The 14245-nt window shown below is 37.2% G+C and overlaps 1 protein-coding gene across 1 annotated transcript; it reads left to right on the top strand.

The window, feature by feature from the left end:
* Window positions 1–2320: 2320 nt before the first annotated feature.
* TWF1 (twinfilin actin-binding protein 1) lies at window positions 2321–7088 on the top strand (the record flags this gene model as incomplete). The annotated part of the gene is made up of 5 exons (XM_010072455.1): window positions 2321–2425; window positions 3661–3786; window positions 3983–4133; window positions 4539–4660; window positions 6661–7088. Coding segments are annotated over 5 exons (675 nt in total), but the record flags the coding sequence as incomplete, so codon positions are not given.
* Window positions 7089–14245: the final 7157 nt, after the last annotated feature.

The following is a 14245-nucleotide window of genomic DNA, read 5'->3' as shown; positions in this document are numbered from 1 at the left end:
CCTACCCTCAAGGAGATCAACACACCCACATCTCTTAATCTCATTGCATGCATGTGAATCCTCCAAAAGCTGTAACACTGTAACTTTTGGGCCAATTGTATACACAAGCAATTTTGGGCTAGAAGAAGTGGGCTAGAACATCCCATCCCATTACTATCTGCAAACAAATGTTTTTATTTTAAACCAAGGATATGAAACTGTCAGTTCTTTAGAATTTGACCATAAAATGGAAGTCAAGTCTGTGGCTGACATTTTAACTTATGGAAACAGAATTTTAGTAGCTACTAATTTGTTCAATTAAAATACTAATAGTTGACTTTTCACTTATGGTAGGTTAATTGGAAAGTGCTTGTATGAAATCTAACAAGCTACTAAGGGATGTTGAAAAGCCTGCAAGTGCTGTGCATGTAAGGAAATGTGAGGCTATTGTGTTACCTTGTTTTTTTGGGGAAATAAATCTTACATGGTTATGATGGCAGCCTGTTTGTCAGGCAGACATCAGACAGTCTTGACTTTTTGATCCATTGACAGTTTTAAAGAAATATGAGTTAGAGTTCTCAAAGATACAGAATTCCTGTAGCTTTCATGAAAAGTGGTGATTACTTAGAGATCAAAATTATTGTTCCCCTTTTCCTCTTTCACCAAAGTCAGAGAGAGTGCAGCAGTCATCTTCTGTTTGGCTTTTTAGTTAGTTCATCATATGCACAAATCTGAACCAAAGCACCTCCACTGTTGACACAGGGAGCTGGTGCTGAAGGAAGGGAACGCATAGGAGATTTGGGGAAGAATAGAGGATATCGTAGTGGGGAAAAAACTGTGGAACAGACATGGGCTGTTGTGATAGACAGACATGCCCGTAAGGACATGAGGATAATAATTTTGCTGCTCATGAAGTAAATGTTTGTATTCAGCATTAACCTATGATGGAGGCTTAACTGTCCTAACAAACACACTAACAAACCTCTCTGGAGAGGCTGTATTCTAGAGAAGTAGATAACTGAGTTGCTAAGAAGGTTTACTGGCAGAGGTCATGTTGTTTTTTTCTTATGTGTTCAATCAACTGATCTCTCACCACCATTACACCAAGCTATTAGCAGTCTATGTAACATGTCGAATTTGGGCTCTGGGTTGCAGGGTTAGATATAAGTCTGAGCTTCCATCTCAATTGTAAGGAAGAAGTGTTGCATTTGTCTGTTACTGTTCTTTTACAATGTGTTTGCGGCACTTAGAAGATGAAATTAATGTAGCTCACTTTTTCCAAATTGATTATGTTACAGCTTAATACATCTCTAAATTGTTGGGTTTAGTGTCTTTATAAGCTTCTGAATTGTAGCTGGCATCTGATGTTCATCTGTGTGAAAATCACAGCTTCTTCGAAGTATTCAAGTTGCAAACTTCACTCAGAATCTTAATCGTCAGCATCCAGTGGGTTACTCTGTTTTGTTACACACATGGATGATTTACTTGCAACCAGCTCCATTATCCTGGTGGAACCTGGTTATAGTCCCTCCTGCTAGTTCACATGTGTCAACCTTGATACCTCTGGGCTCCTGAAACAAGACATAATGGAATATGGGTACTGGAAATTGTATTTCAGAAGGTCTGTCTCTTTCAGAAAGGGAAGAGCTATGAAGGTGCTTTCTCTTTCTCTTCAGAACTTGAGTATAAAATCAGATTCATATAATTACATAAACTCCTGCCCTTTTCTGAGTGACTGCCTTAATTCTAGTTAAACAGTAGTATTTGCGTCTGGTGTCAACCTCTTTGGAGAGGGTCAAAACTGACACTGAGTATTAACAAATTCCCCAAAGTGGTTATCAGAATTCATCACTTCTGTGATGTTGCATCCCAAAGTGTTTGCAGTATCATGTCCTTACTCCCTGTCCTAAGGTAGCATTTCTGTCTCCCTTTTTTTTTAGGTAGAAAACTACCAATAGTCTGAGCATGCAAATTTTATAAGAAAATAATTATTATTTTTTTATTTATTAGAATTGTGGCAATTCTGTGAGGTTTTGTCCAAGAAGGCTGAATAATTTCATGCACACAGTCTTCATTAGTGCTAATTTTTGAATTAGCAAGGTAATTAGGGAAATGGTGCTCTCGGTATAATTAGGTAAAAGAGCAGCCCAGTGGAGCCTGCTGTACAGGAAGATGAGCTGAATTTGCAAATGCACCTACACTTGTAATCCATTCAAATAAAATGACCATAACTGTATGGGAAGTAACTTGCTTTTTTTTTTTTTTTTTTTATGCTGCATAGAGCATCTTTGAAGAAAACTTTTATTACCAAAGATGATCAACATTTATATTGTGCTTTCAGGATGATGTTTCACTGAATGGATATAAAAAATATTTGATATCACAGTCCTCCCCTGCGCCTCTGACTGCAGCAGAAGAGGAACTTCGACAAATTAAGATTAATGAGGTACCTACAATGTCTTTGAGCATGGGTGGGAGACTGGGTGCAGAGTTCCAAATATATTGTAGGGAAGAAGTCTTTCTTGGGTAAAAAAGGGCAGAATAGAAAATGGAAAGTTTCAGAAAGTTTGAGTGGATGAGAATATAAATTTATCTTTCAATGAGTTGAGATTGCAGGATGATGATGGCTGGAGTTAAAGCGGCATGATCTTGCTGAGTTTGCAAGGTCTAGTGTCTGAGTCAGATGCCTCACAACTGCAGAGCTTAGTTGTTGCAACTTTGGCCCTTAACATGTTTTTAATATCACTGGATGTGCTTTATTGTGAAGGATAATTGAACACTGGCACAGGTTGCCCAGACAGGTTGTGGAGTCTCCATCTTGGGGATATTCAAAAGCCATCTGGACAGAGAGCTGGGCAACTGCCTCTAGATGGCCCTGACTGAGCGGGGTGGTTGGACAAGATGATCTCCAGAGGTGCTTTCCAACCTCAACCATTCTATGATTGTCTATATGCACTCCCCATGGTGGCAGAAATTGTAGACACCAAATAGCAACTGTTGCAGTGAATTATTGCCAGGAGTATTTCAGCAGCCTTATCCCAACAGGGAATACACTTAGCTTCTAGCACCAGTTCATTTGTCTTTAAGACTGAGAGAAAGTGAATGAAATTCCAATAAAAATAAAATAGAAATCCAAAACAAGTAGCTCATCCTTTTAAGAGACGAATTTGCTTTTGCTACAAGCGCTTTATAGAAAAATCTCTAACAAATGCTTTTAACCAAATAATTTGATGATTAGTTCTGACTTTTGCTGCTTCATTACTAGTGTTAAATGTACTTGTGAAATTATAAAAGGAAGCCAATATATTCAAAAGCTAATACTTAGACAATAGTTCAGACTTGGGAAAACTGGAGGCCAGAGTTCATTTTGAGAGAAACTGCGTGAATATTAAGATAAACATAAATTATTGAAAAATTACTTTAACTGTTGTTTCCTCTCAAATTGTGATTAACATAAGTGGATTATGAACAGTTGTCTAGCTTGCAGTTACCCTGTTGTTTTTATTTTGTGTTAGACTTTCTAGAACTCAAAAATTAAGATTTTGTTTGTTTTGTTTATTCTCAGAATAGCTACTGCTAACTCTTTGTGTAACCATATGCAGTGCATTGTCAGATATTGTATGAAACCAAACAAATGCTTACAAAGGTTTCTGTTTACATCTCAATTGACTTGTGTTCCAGGTACAGACAGACGTTGGTGTAGATACCAAGCATCAAACATTGCAAGGAGTAGCATTCCCCATTGCTAAAGAAGCTATTCAGGCTTTGGAGAAATTGAAAAATAAGAAACTGAATTATGTACAACTGGCAAGTATAAAATATTTTAACTATTTTTAATAGTGAGTATAAAATAGATTACCCCCACATTAAACAATATGCGTTGATCACATACACTGATAAATTACCATTCTGTATTAGATTAACTCAATTTTATTTTCCATTCTGTCATGTTCTCTGGTTTGCTTTCTGTGTATAACTGTATTCAGGTTTGCTCTGTTAACAGCAAATTGATATGAAAAATGAAACAATTATTTTGGCCAACACACTTCATACTGAACTTAAGGACTTGCCAAAAAGAATTCCAAAGGATGCTGCGCGTTACCACTTTTTCCTGTATAAGCATGCCCATGAAGGAGACTATTTGGAATCCATAGGTATGAGAAAATTTCCCAATATGGAATTTTGTTGGCTTGTTTCAAGTACTTAAGTAATTTTGAGGCAGAGAGAAAGATGTGTCAGAAAAGTAATCTGTGTATCAGCATGAGCTTGTATTTCAGAGTCATTTGGTTGTGAAACTGACTTCTGAAGAGTCCTTATGTTTAGAAAGTAGTGAGCTATCCCTTTTGATTATGAACACCCATTAAAAAAAGATACTGGCCGTTCTCTTATCCCATATTTGAAATGAAACACTTGCTGAAGCAAAAAAGATCCAGAATGGTGTCACATTTTCCCCTCAGACTGCATAGTTGATTTGCAACGCCTCTCTGCTGTAAATTATTTTATGATACAGGTTTTGATGGAGTGTAGTTATGGCCTGATTTGTGGGTTTTTTTCTGCAGTTTTCATCTACTCCATGCCAGGCTATACCTGTAGTATACGAGAACGAATGCTCTACTCTAGTTGCAAAAGTCCACTGTTGGAAATTGTAGAAACACAGCTGTGGATGCAGATAATTAGAAAGGTAAGTACACTGGGAATATTGGTATTTTCTCCATACCTCTGTTCCCTTCTTAATATCTGTAACTGTCTCTGCCACCACCTTCTGTAAACAAATAAAAGTGTTGTATAACTATTAAAGTTTGTCCTGAACAAGAAATACTTCTTGATAAAGCTTCAGATACAAAGTTAAGTCATGGAAGCTTTTCTCTGGTTCATAATTCCTACACTTTTATAGTTTAAATAAACATATCCTTGTATGTCAAGGGAGTATCCGAGAGTACTTTGAAGGACTACTTAGAATTAACATGATTTATTACTAAAAGGCCTGTCATATTTTGAACCACAACACGTTGCTGTTGTTGAACACTAAATTCATTTAAAGACAAGGTTATTTAAGGATTTTCAAAATAATTTCAAGCTGCAGTTTTAAACTGCTATTTTAGGACTCCTTGATGGAGCAAACGAGGATTTGCAAGTAAGCTGATCTTTTCACATTGTATAGATCTTAGTACTATGCATGAAGATTAAGTTGCTTCTCACCTCCAGAGCAGAGACCACAGGAATGGTCGATTTGTGGAGTATGTGACCTGGTTACTTTCTTAACACATGTGCTGTAAATTTAGAAGAACTTTGAGGCTTGGCTTCTGTGGGGATTATATCTACCTAAAAAACAGCAGAGTTAATAGTAATGATTTTTACTGTGGTGACATGACTTAAGTAGGTTATGACTATGTGGTTTTATATGTAGTTGTTTCTCAGAAATTTTCTTTCTACAATAAAATAAATGCACAGTGTGACTCCTGAAATTCCCGTAGACATATTTCTGAAGCATGTTCTTGTAACAGCAATACTGTAGCTGGCAGGTTCATCAAGTGCTATGGTTGGCAAGTCGTGATGTGCTGAATGCTCGGCAGAGCAGGGCCAAAGCATTTCTCTGAATTCTAAATTCCTGCAATTCAAAACAGTGAGGTTTGGCTTGAGAACAGTATTTTCCTTACATTCAGGTTTATATGCTTAAATTTTAAAAACCAAAAGAATTCCCTTTTTTTGCTTATTAAATTTAATTTATCTTTTTCCTGGCTTGAATACTTGATAAGTTGCAGTAGCCAGCTAATCACATAAGCTGCTTGTATTCCTCCCCTTCTATCTCAAGAAACAAAAATATGTATGCACGTTGCTTTTACAGTTAGTGTTTAAACACGTTCTAGTGAAATATTTTCATCCTTAAAATGTGGAGATCATGTTGGGACATTGAAAAATTTTAATTTTAGAGGGGAGAATAAAGAAAGGAAATTATAGTTCTGAAAGATTGCATGCTGCTTTGCTATCTTATTTAATAAATTACTTTACAGAGGAATAAATAAGCACTTGTTTCTGCATAGAGTGTGTGCTCCTAGTTAGTATTATAATTATAGGATCATAGATACATTTGGACTGGAAAGACCTTTAAAGGTCACTTAGTGCAACCCTCCTGCAATGAGCAGGGACACTTCCTACTAGAGCAGGTTGCTCAAAGCCTCATTCAACCTGACCATGATTGTGTCCAGGGATGGGGCATCTACCACCTTGCTGGGCAACCTGTTCCAGTGTCTCACCACCCTCATAGTAAAAACTTTCTTCCTTATATCTAGTCTGAACCTACCCTTTTTTAGCTTAAAACCGTTACCCCATGTCCTGTCACTACAGGCCTTACTTAAAAAGTCTGTCCACATGTACACTGTGCTGAAGCTTTGGACAGAGGAAGTTTCTTGGCATATGTACTGTGTAGTTGTGCTTATATTTCAGGAAGAATAATTAAGTCAAATCACACTTAATACTGGTAAAAATATAGTGGATTCTCAGAAAAACTATCCATGATTGCTGAGGGCATGAGGCACAAATTGGAGAACATTTCATGCTAGACTCTGAACATTATTGCACATATGGTTTCAACATAGTACTTACAGTTTCAGCAAAATTTCTAAACATATTTTAATATGTCTTTAAGATCAATATGATAAATGTTGGGTTTTTTTTCCCCAGATTGAAATAGATAATGGTGATGAGTTAACTGCTGACTTTCTTTATGAAGAGGTTCATCCAAAACAACATGCTCACAAACAAAGTTTTGCTAAACCAAAAGGTCCTGCGGGGAAGAGGGGAATACGAAGACTGATTAGAGGTCCAGCAGAGACTGAAACACCTAGTGATTAGAAACTGTTGTTTGCATTTGTTATAAAGCATTACAGTAAGAAATGAAATTCTGGCTTTTGGTAACAAACTGAAATCATTCCATTCATAGATGCTAGGAAGAAAAAAAAGCTCTTTTTACCCTTCTGACCTCAACACTTTTTATATTGTTACATGATTATATTTCTGTTGACCATGTTTCATGACACGTGGAAGAGCTAATTATTTTAAAGCTGGAAGAGGACAACTAAACTTGTACCTTTATTTTAAATTAGAATCCATTATTTAATAGCTGTACATGTGATCATAAACTTTGCAGACATAAGACTATGAAGCCCACGTATTCTGTGGGTAAGTTGCAGCTATGTGCCTGGGTAACAAACCTGTATTCTTATGAGTAGCCTGTTGAAACCCTTAAGATGTACCATGTGAGGAGAGCTGAAGGACTATATAGCATTGTCCCAGATAAATCTGTATTTTCCCTTGTAGCTCTTATGGACAGTAGTACAATAGAAGGTTTTCTTCTGCTCTTGACATGATGCATGGTTGGGTTTTGTTGTTGTAGTTTTGTTTTGTTTTGTTTTTTAATAGAAAAGATACATTAATTAATGGATAACTAATTTTAGTTTAAGTGTTCCAGAATAGCAGGATATTTTCCCATGCAAAAGCACATTCATTTCAAATTTATAACTCATTTTGTGGAACTGTCTTTTAAAGAAATCTGACACAAAACCACTATAGCTTTTCCAGACTTCTGTACCACTGGTAAGCCTTTACATATCAAGTACTGAATGACCAAGTAAAAGGTGATTAAAAGTGCATGAGTTAGTATACTCAGTAGATTATGGAGCTGCTTTCAAAGCAATATGCTTAAAGTTTCTAATAAATAATTGATTATCTGTGCACTTGGATCTAAAACTCCACAAATTCAGTAAAAATTGCAATTGACTTGCTTCATAATGGCAAGTTATTCTTGAGATTCTAGTGTGTTTGCAGTATCAACTGCAATTTTAACTTTCAAGGTATTCTGAAAAGGACTTTTCCTAAATGTTTGAACATTAATAGTAACTTAAATCTGTAACAAAATCCAACTAGGTCTTGAATAACTGCTGGCAGCAACTGGTTAGGATTTTGTCTTCTCTCCGCCCTGCCCCCCCACCCCTTCCCTTCTCCAAAATACTGAAATCAGCCAGAATAGTCTAAACTTGATTGAACCATGAGTAGTGTGTTTAATAGGAAGAGGAAAAATAGATTATTTTAATAAGTGGATTAAAGAAGAATTAGATGTGGAAATCAAGTATTGGATGACCTTAAATATTTAAAATTGTGTAATGAGGCAAATACTAGTGGACAGATTATATTCCCCAGTGGGGAATTGCTTTTTAGTGTCTTGTATGTGAGCTTTGTGGTTTTTGAATTTTTTTTTTTTTTAAAAGCTACGTGGGAGTTGCAAGCCTTGGTTCACTGCAGATTATCATAGGTGCTGGGTGTACACGTTATATAGCTGAATCATGTGTTCACCTGGTGGAAGATAGATTTTTAACCTAGTTTTGTAGTGAAATAATGCTTTGACACTACTAGTTCCCGATAAAATTTGTTTCCTCTTATATATTATTTGGAGATAGAAGCTTGTTATTGACATCCAAGATTGCACTATATAATGTGAAGATTGCAATAGTCATTGAGTTTACTGTGGTTTTTTATATGCAATAGAAATTTGACACCTCAGCTTTTTTCATTTAATCTTAGACACTACATTAATCCAATTCAATAGCTCTTGATCCTCAGCTAATCTCCTGCATGCCCTTAGCTACTGTTCTTTTCCTGCCTGTTGCCTTCTCCCTCTAGGCCAAGGGGCTGTTTTTTTGAAGTATTTCTTCTATGTACTACCTGTCAGGCAATTGTCATTGTTTTTTAAACATGGCTAATGTGTGTGTGGCTCATTGTGCACTGTAATTCAATGTATTTTTAGTTGAACTTTGAATCTTTTCAGCACACCTAATTCACTTTGGTTTTTGGTTTTGTGGGTTTTTCTTTGTTTTTAAGGTTGTTTTTTTTTTAAGGAAAACCTTTCAGTGTAGCAGCTAAAAATCGTTGCTAGAATGTTCTTAGTTTGAATTTAGTATTCCTGCCCATGGGTCAGCCATACCAAGAGTGCACACACATGTTTACACTTAGTTGAGCCAGTAAAGAAGTTCAGCTTTTTAATACCAAGTGATTTAAATAATGAACAGTTTGACCTGATACAGTTATGTGCATGTTGTGTTTTGTATTGCTTTTTTTTTTTTTTTTTCCCTAATCCTGCCCTAGATGATGGAGGGTAGGAGGTATAAAGCTTAATCTGGAGGAAGGAGAGAGCTGGTTAAGTGATTACACGAGGGAGTTTATAATGAGCTGCTTTAGAGTTTGGCCCAAACCAGACATTGTAAGTTACCTTACTTGAAAACATTCTATGTGGGTGTACAAACCCCTGACCAGACAACAGAGACACGTCTTGAGCATATTTCCCCCTCACCTTTCCCCTAAAAGAGAATTGTATGAAGCCTTGCACTGCCGACAGCCTCTCCCGTCGTCTTGTAGCTACTCCCCTGACAAAGCAATAAGAAGCATCTGATCTTTTTGTGAGATCTGTCATGTTTACATCTGTATAGTTGCCTCACATAACACTACTACTGTTAATGAATGTTCAGAGCCAGCGCAAAATGAGGGCATTAAAGTTACTCCTTTACTGTCTCTGATAATTTAATAATTGAAAGTGTCCATTCAAAATTGTTGTTGGCCTTCATAAAGCCCAAAAGCAACACAGCTGCTTGCAGCTAACTCATAAGCTATTAAATAGTTAATTAACATGACAATTATTTTTGAAATATTTATGTTGCAAGGGAGGGAGAATTCGATCTTTTAAAACACTCCTATCAGAGGTTTGTGAAACTAATCAAGGTAATAATCACTCTGTTACTTCGATAACACATTGATAAATGAAACTTTTCATTTACAGTGTCTATGTATTCAATGAAAACCACCTTAATTAACGAAGTTTACCTTATCTATTTTGTAATTTACTTTATAAATAAAGATTGATGCTTTAGTTTGGTGATGTCTGAATCATTTCATACTCTAACAATTCTAACAGATTCTAACATCAGGATGTGTAACAGGCAGGTCCCATAGGACTAGAAAGCAGTACAGAAAAAGAAATTGCAGGGTAAGAAGGGAGGTGGGCAGAAACAAGAATTCCTGGCTTTTGCTATTGGAGAAAAATCAGTGTGTTAGAAACAGCTACTCTCCTGTTGCTTCATGGAAGCAGCACAGAGGCCTCTGTAACAGGATCCAAGTGTATTCGTCTCGTGAGGTTTTTCTGCTTGCAATAATAAGCCTCTTGAAAAAGTTCTTCTATCCTTTTAAAATATTGAAATAGTTGATTAGTGACTTTACACTTCTACCTGTTGTTACTTGGTCGGCATGAGGTAGTATAAACTACTCAAATGATGTTCCATTAATTTTTGTCTAAACTGAAAGTAGTTTGCCTGAAGTCTTCCTGTAGCCCTTAAAATTCAAGGTGAAAAGAACATTTAGTGGTTTGGCTTTTTAACTGTCCTGCCAGCATACCCATAGGGAAATGGGTGATACGGCAATTATGCAGTTGGCAGAAGGAGATTTGAAGATGTGTTGAACTAGGATTCAAGGGAATAATTGTAATGCAAAATGCTATACGGGAAGAAAGCTGTTCCTCCAGGAGAAGAAGGAGCAAGGTAAGAGGAGGGAATAGGCTAGGCCTTCATTTGGCTGTGATTATCAGCAGCAGTTTTATTTGCCTTTTGATCAGTGAGTGTTAAATAAAACTCTCAGCTGGCCAGCCCAAATATACAGATGGGACAGTGCTTCCCATTTTAATATGAAGCATGGTGGCTGATAAAATGTATGCTGGCTCAAAAGGGAACTGGACAAACTGATCAGAGGAAATTTGATAGAGGCTTAGTAACTAATGAAGACCTCAGATGATGCTTTTCAAAGTTAAGGAGCCGCAAACTGTGCAAAGCTGTCATATTCCAATGCAGTATCTCTACATACATGCATTCTTTCCTCAGCAGTCACTAATGGCTCGTGTCCCAGCAGGGGGCTGTGCAGATACCTCTGGGCCCCCCCCCCCCCAGCCACTCTGTTACCTCTTGCTGTAGCCATGGTGAAAAATGTTGCCCTTCACAAAAGGCTTTCTCCTGTGTGATCTGATCTAGGTGTTCCTGTTCCGCCAGGGGGATTGGACTAGCTGATCTTTCAAGGTCCCTTCCAATCTCTAACATTCTGTGATTCTTTGGCCCATTAACATTTGCTTTTATCTTGCTGCTTTTTTCTGGAGCCTTAGTTGGAATTGCAATAAATCACTCTTACTATTTTTCATTCATACCTCCTTCTGGGGGGTGACTAAGTTGCTTTATATTACAGTTCTATAGATCCTTAACATGCAAAAGGTTGGCTGTTTCACTGAGGTCAGTGGTCCTTAGGTGCCCTCCACAGCACCCTCCCCCCCCACAAGGCAGGATGTAGCCCAGCCATATTAGCCCTGTCTCTTTCCCAAGGACATCTCCCATGCAGAGGAGCTCTCTTGACCCACCAGGCACTGCAGCAAAATTTCTCTCACTTCCAGCTCTGTGGAACTAGATCATCCCTTTGCTCACAAACAACTTGAATGACTCAAGTTACAATTTGTTCTGGAAAGCTTTTACTATAGTAATTAAGACAAAAGTACAGATCCTAGGACAGTTTAATGTTTTTGCAGGGAATAAATTAAACAGAAGTCAGCTACTCTTATTCCCTTCTATTGGGTCTGTCTGAGCTGGAGTCAGTATCCCCACAGCACCCTCCCAGTGCTGAGTGTCACCCTGGCAGCCAGCAGGGGGTGTGTAACACAGCTTGGGAGGGGGCGGAGCCAGGACAGCTGACCCGGATTGGCTGGTCCAGACCATGTGCCATCATCTCAGCCATAAAAGCCAAGGGCAGGGAGGAGGTGGGGGGCATTTGTTCCTGTGTTTGTCTCCAGGAGCAGCTGCTGCACATCCTGAAGCTCTGCTTTCCTGGGAAGGGGCTGGACATTGCTTACTGAGGGGAAGCAGAGAATAACATCTTTGTTTACCTTTTGTTTCTGTGCGTGGCCTTGGCCTTTGCTTTAATTAAACTGCTTTGATCTTGACCCACGAGTTTTTCACCTTATTCTCCCCCTTTATTTTGCTGCAGGTGGAGTGATGGAGGGGCCTGGGCATCCAGCCAAGGTTAACCCATCACATCCCTGTTAGTTTCTATAGGTGCTGACTTTATTGTATAAAAACCTTGAGAAAAAAATGGGGGGGGAAGCTCCTTGCACCCTGAATATTTAAAAAGAAAAAAGTTCCCACATAAGTTAGCTACCTTTATCTAATTAGCCAACACCCATTCCTCACTAGAATAATATTAAAGAAGTTCAATACTTTTTTTTTTTCCTACTTGGTAGATAACACACTTAATTTTCTGAGAATGAGGGAAAACTACTGCCCAAACCTAGGTACTGACAGCAGCACTGCAACTAGTCATGGTCTAGCATGACAGAAGAACAGGAACTCACATGCTTGCAGCCAAGAGTCTCCTAATACTTGGAACATCATGGCTGGTGCATAAACAAAACTGTTCTATGGCACGAAAAGTGAAGAGTGCTGACTGGGGAAGTTACTACAAACACACTTCAGGACAACACTACAGCTGTATTCTAGCTCCAGGGAACAATAAAAAGCAGAGGTGATCTAATAAGAAACTTTCATGTAACAACTGGAGATGTTTAGAACTCAAGAGCGGCTTAAGAAGGTTTCATTCTGATTTAGCTTTATAGCAGCTTTTTTCTCCACAAGCTCAGGTTCAGAGCTGTACAGCTTCATTCCATGCAGTGAGGTTAGCATAATATTATTATCAGAAATGCAAGCAACATGAAATGACTATGGTCTCCAAGGCTCAAAGTTTTAATAGCAGAAATAATCACCTGCAGATTTTTTATTTATGTTAACAGCTTTTTACAATTTATGCTCTATAAAACTAGAAGCTGTTTAGGTGATTTTTTTTTCTAAATTAAGCTATCAATCAGTTTTAAAAGTTAATACAGAGTGAGTTAATAGCCAGAGTTCTACTGATACAAGTGTTAGAAATCACATGCTTTCTACAAAGACATATCTATATCCCTGAATGCAGTCAGATCTTTTGTCATTGTTTCCTTTATCTGTGATAATCATGAATTTCAAATTTAGCTGTAAGCCAGACTATTTTCCTACCCCTAAGCTGTCAAGAAAAAGTGCATGAGGTGCAAAAAAGGTTTATGTTAAAAAAACCTCTTTCACTTACAATGGTAGTATTTTCATACCTACTTGGTCCAAAGTACTTGGAATCTTACTAGTCATTTTCATTCCATTTTTAGTCTGCTTTGATCTGTGCGTGTTTCTATTTTATAAAGTTTTCCATGTATATTTTAATATTTATTAATACAAATATGCATACGTATCTATAAATATATAAAAGAGCTTAGTTATTTGACTAAGAAAAATGCAGAATTGGTCTTAACAGAATTACTATTCTGTCCCCTTTAACAAAATAAACCATCTATATTTATAATCCATATGTAATCTTCTCCTAAAGTGTAAAATATGCAAAGTAGCTAAGAGTCTTCCTATGAACAAAAGTTAAATGTTTTTTCATCATACAGACTTCACTGGAATAAAGCTGTATATATTTTTGCATTTGCACTGCAAAATAATAATTTTACTTGTGAATCACTGAAACAAAAAAAAACAACCTAGGATATGTCTTGCAGTATTCGTTTGACTAAAACTAATCCTGAGAAGGCTTTCTGAAAAATAGTCACATTCACAAACACTACCAGTCCATTCACACTCATATAAACTCTCAAGTTAAAATGCTAAATAAAGTTTGTTTTAAATGGGTACGACTATTTTTTCTCCAAAAGGCAACATGTGCCATCCGTATCTGCTAAATGTCTTCAATAGAAAAAGGTCTAGTACACCTGATCAAGACAAAAAAAAAAAAAAACCAGAAAAAACATTCTACTCTGTTACTGTTGTTATGCCTTAGCAGCAGACATACTTCATACTTGGAAATCAAAAGAATCAAATAGATTCTAATATGGAAATGCATTTAAAAAGCTTTGGAGAAGATGTACCAGCACTGCAATTTAATATTAAAAAAGCTTTCTCATGTTGAGAGCTCAGTGGCTAAGGATATGTGAAAAGGCTGCTCAGTTAACAAAAATAACAGAGGGGTGACAGGCCAACAGCACACCCTATATGTAGACCAGAAAGTTCTGGAGAGCAGAGAAGCTGATAGTGTCACACTAAATACTAATAAAATTTTTGCAACTGATGTCTACTGCATTTCAAAGTCATCTGTATATCAGAAGAAACACATC

Source organism: Pterocles gutturalis, unplaced genomic scaffold (genome assembly GCF_000699245.1).
Source record: "Pterocles gutturalis isolate BGI_N339 unplaced genomic scaffold, ASM69924v1 scaffold10212, whole genome shotgun sequence".
NCBI lineage: Eukaryota > Metazoa > Chordata > Aves > Pterocliformes > Pteroclidae > Pterocles > Pterocles gutturalis.
Note: the sequence above shows the minus strand (reverse complement) of the source record. Positions and strands in the feature narration are given on the sequence as shown.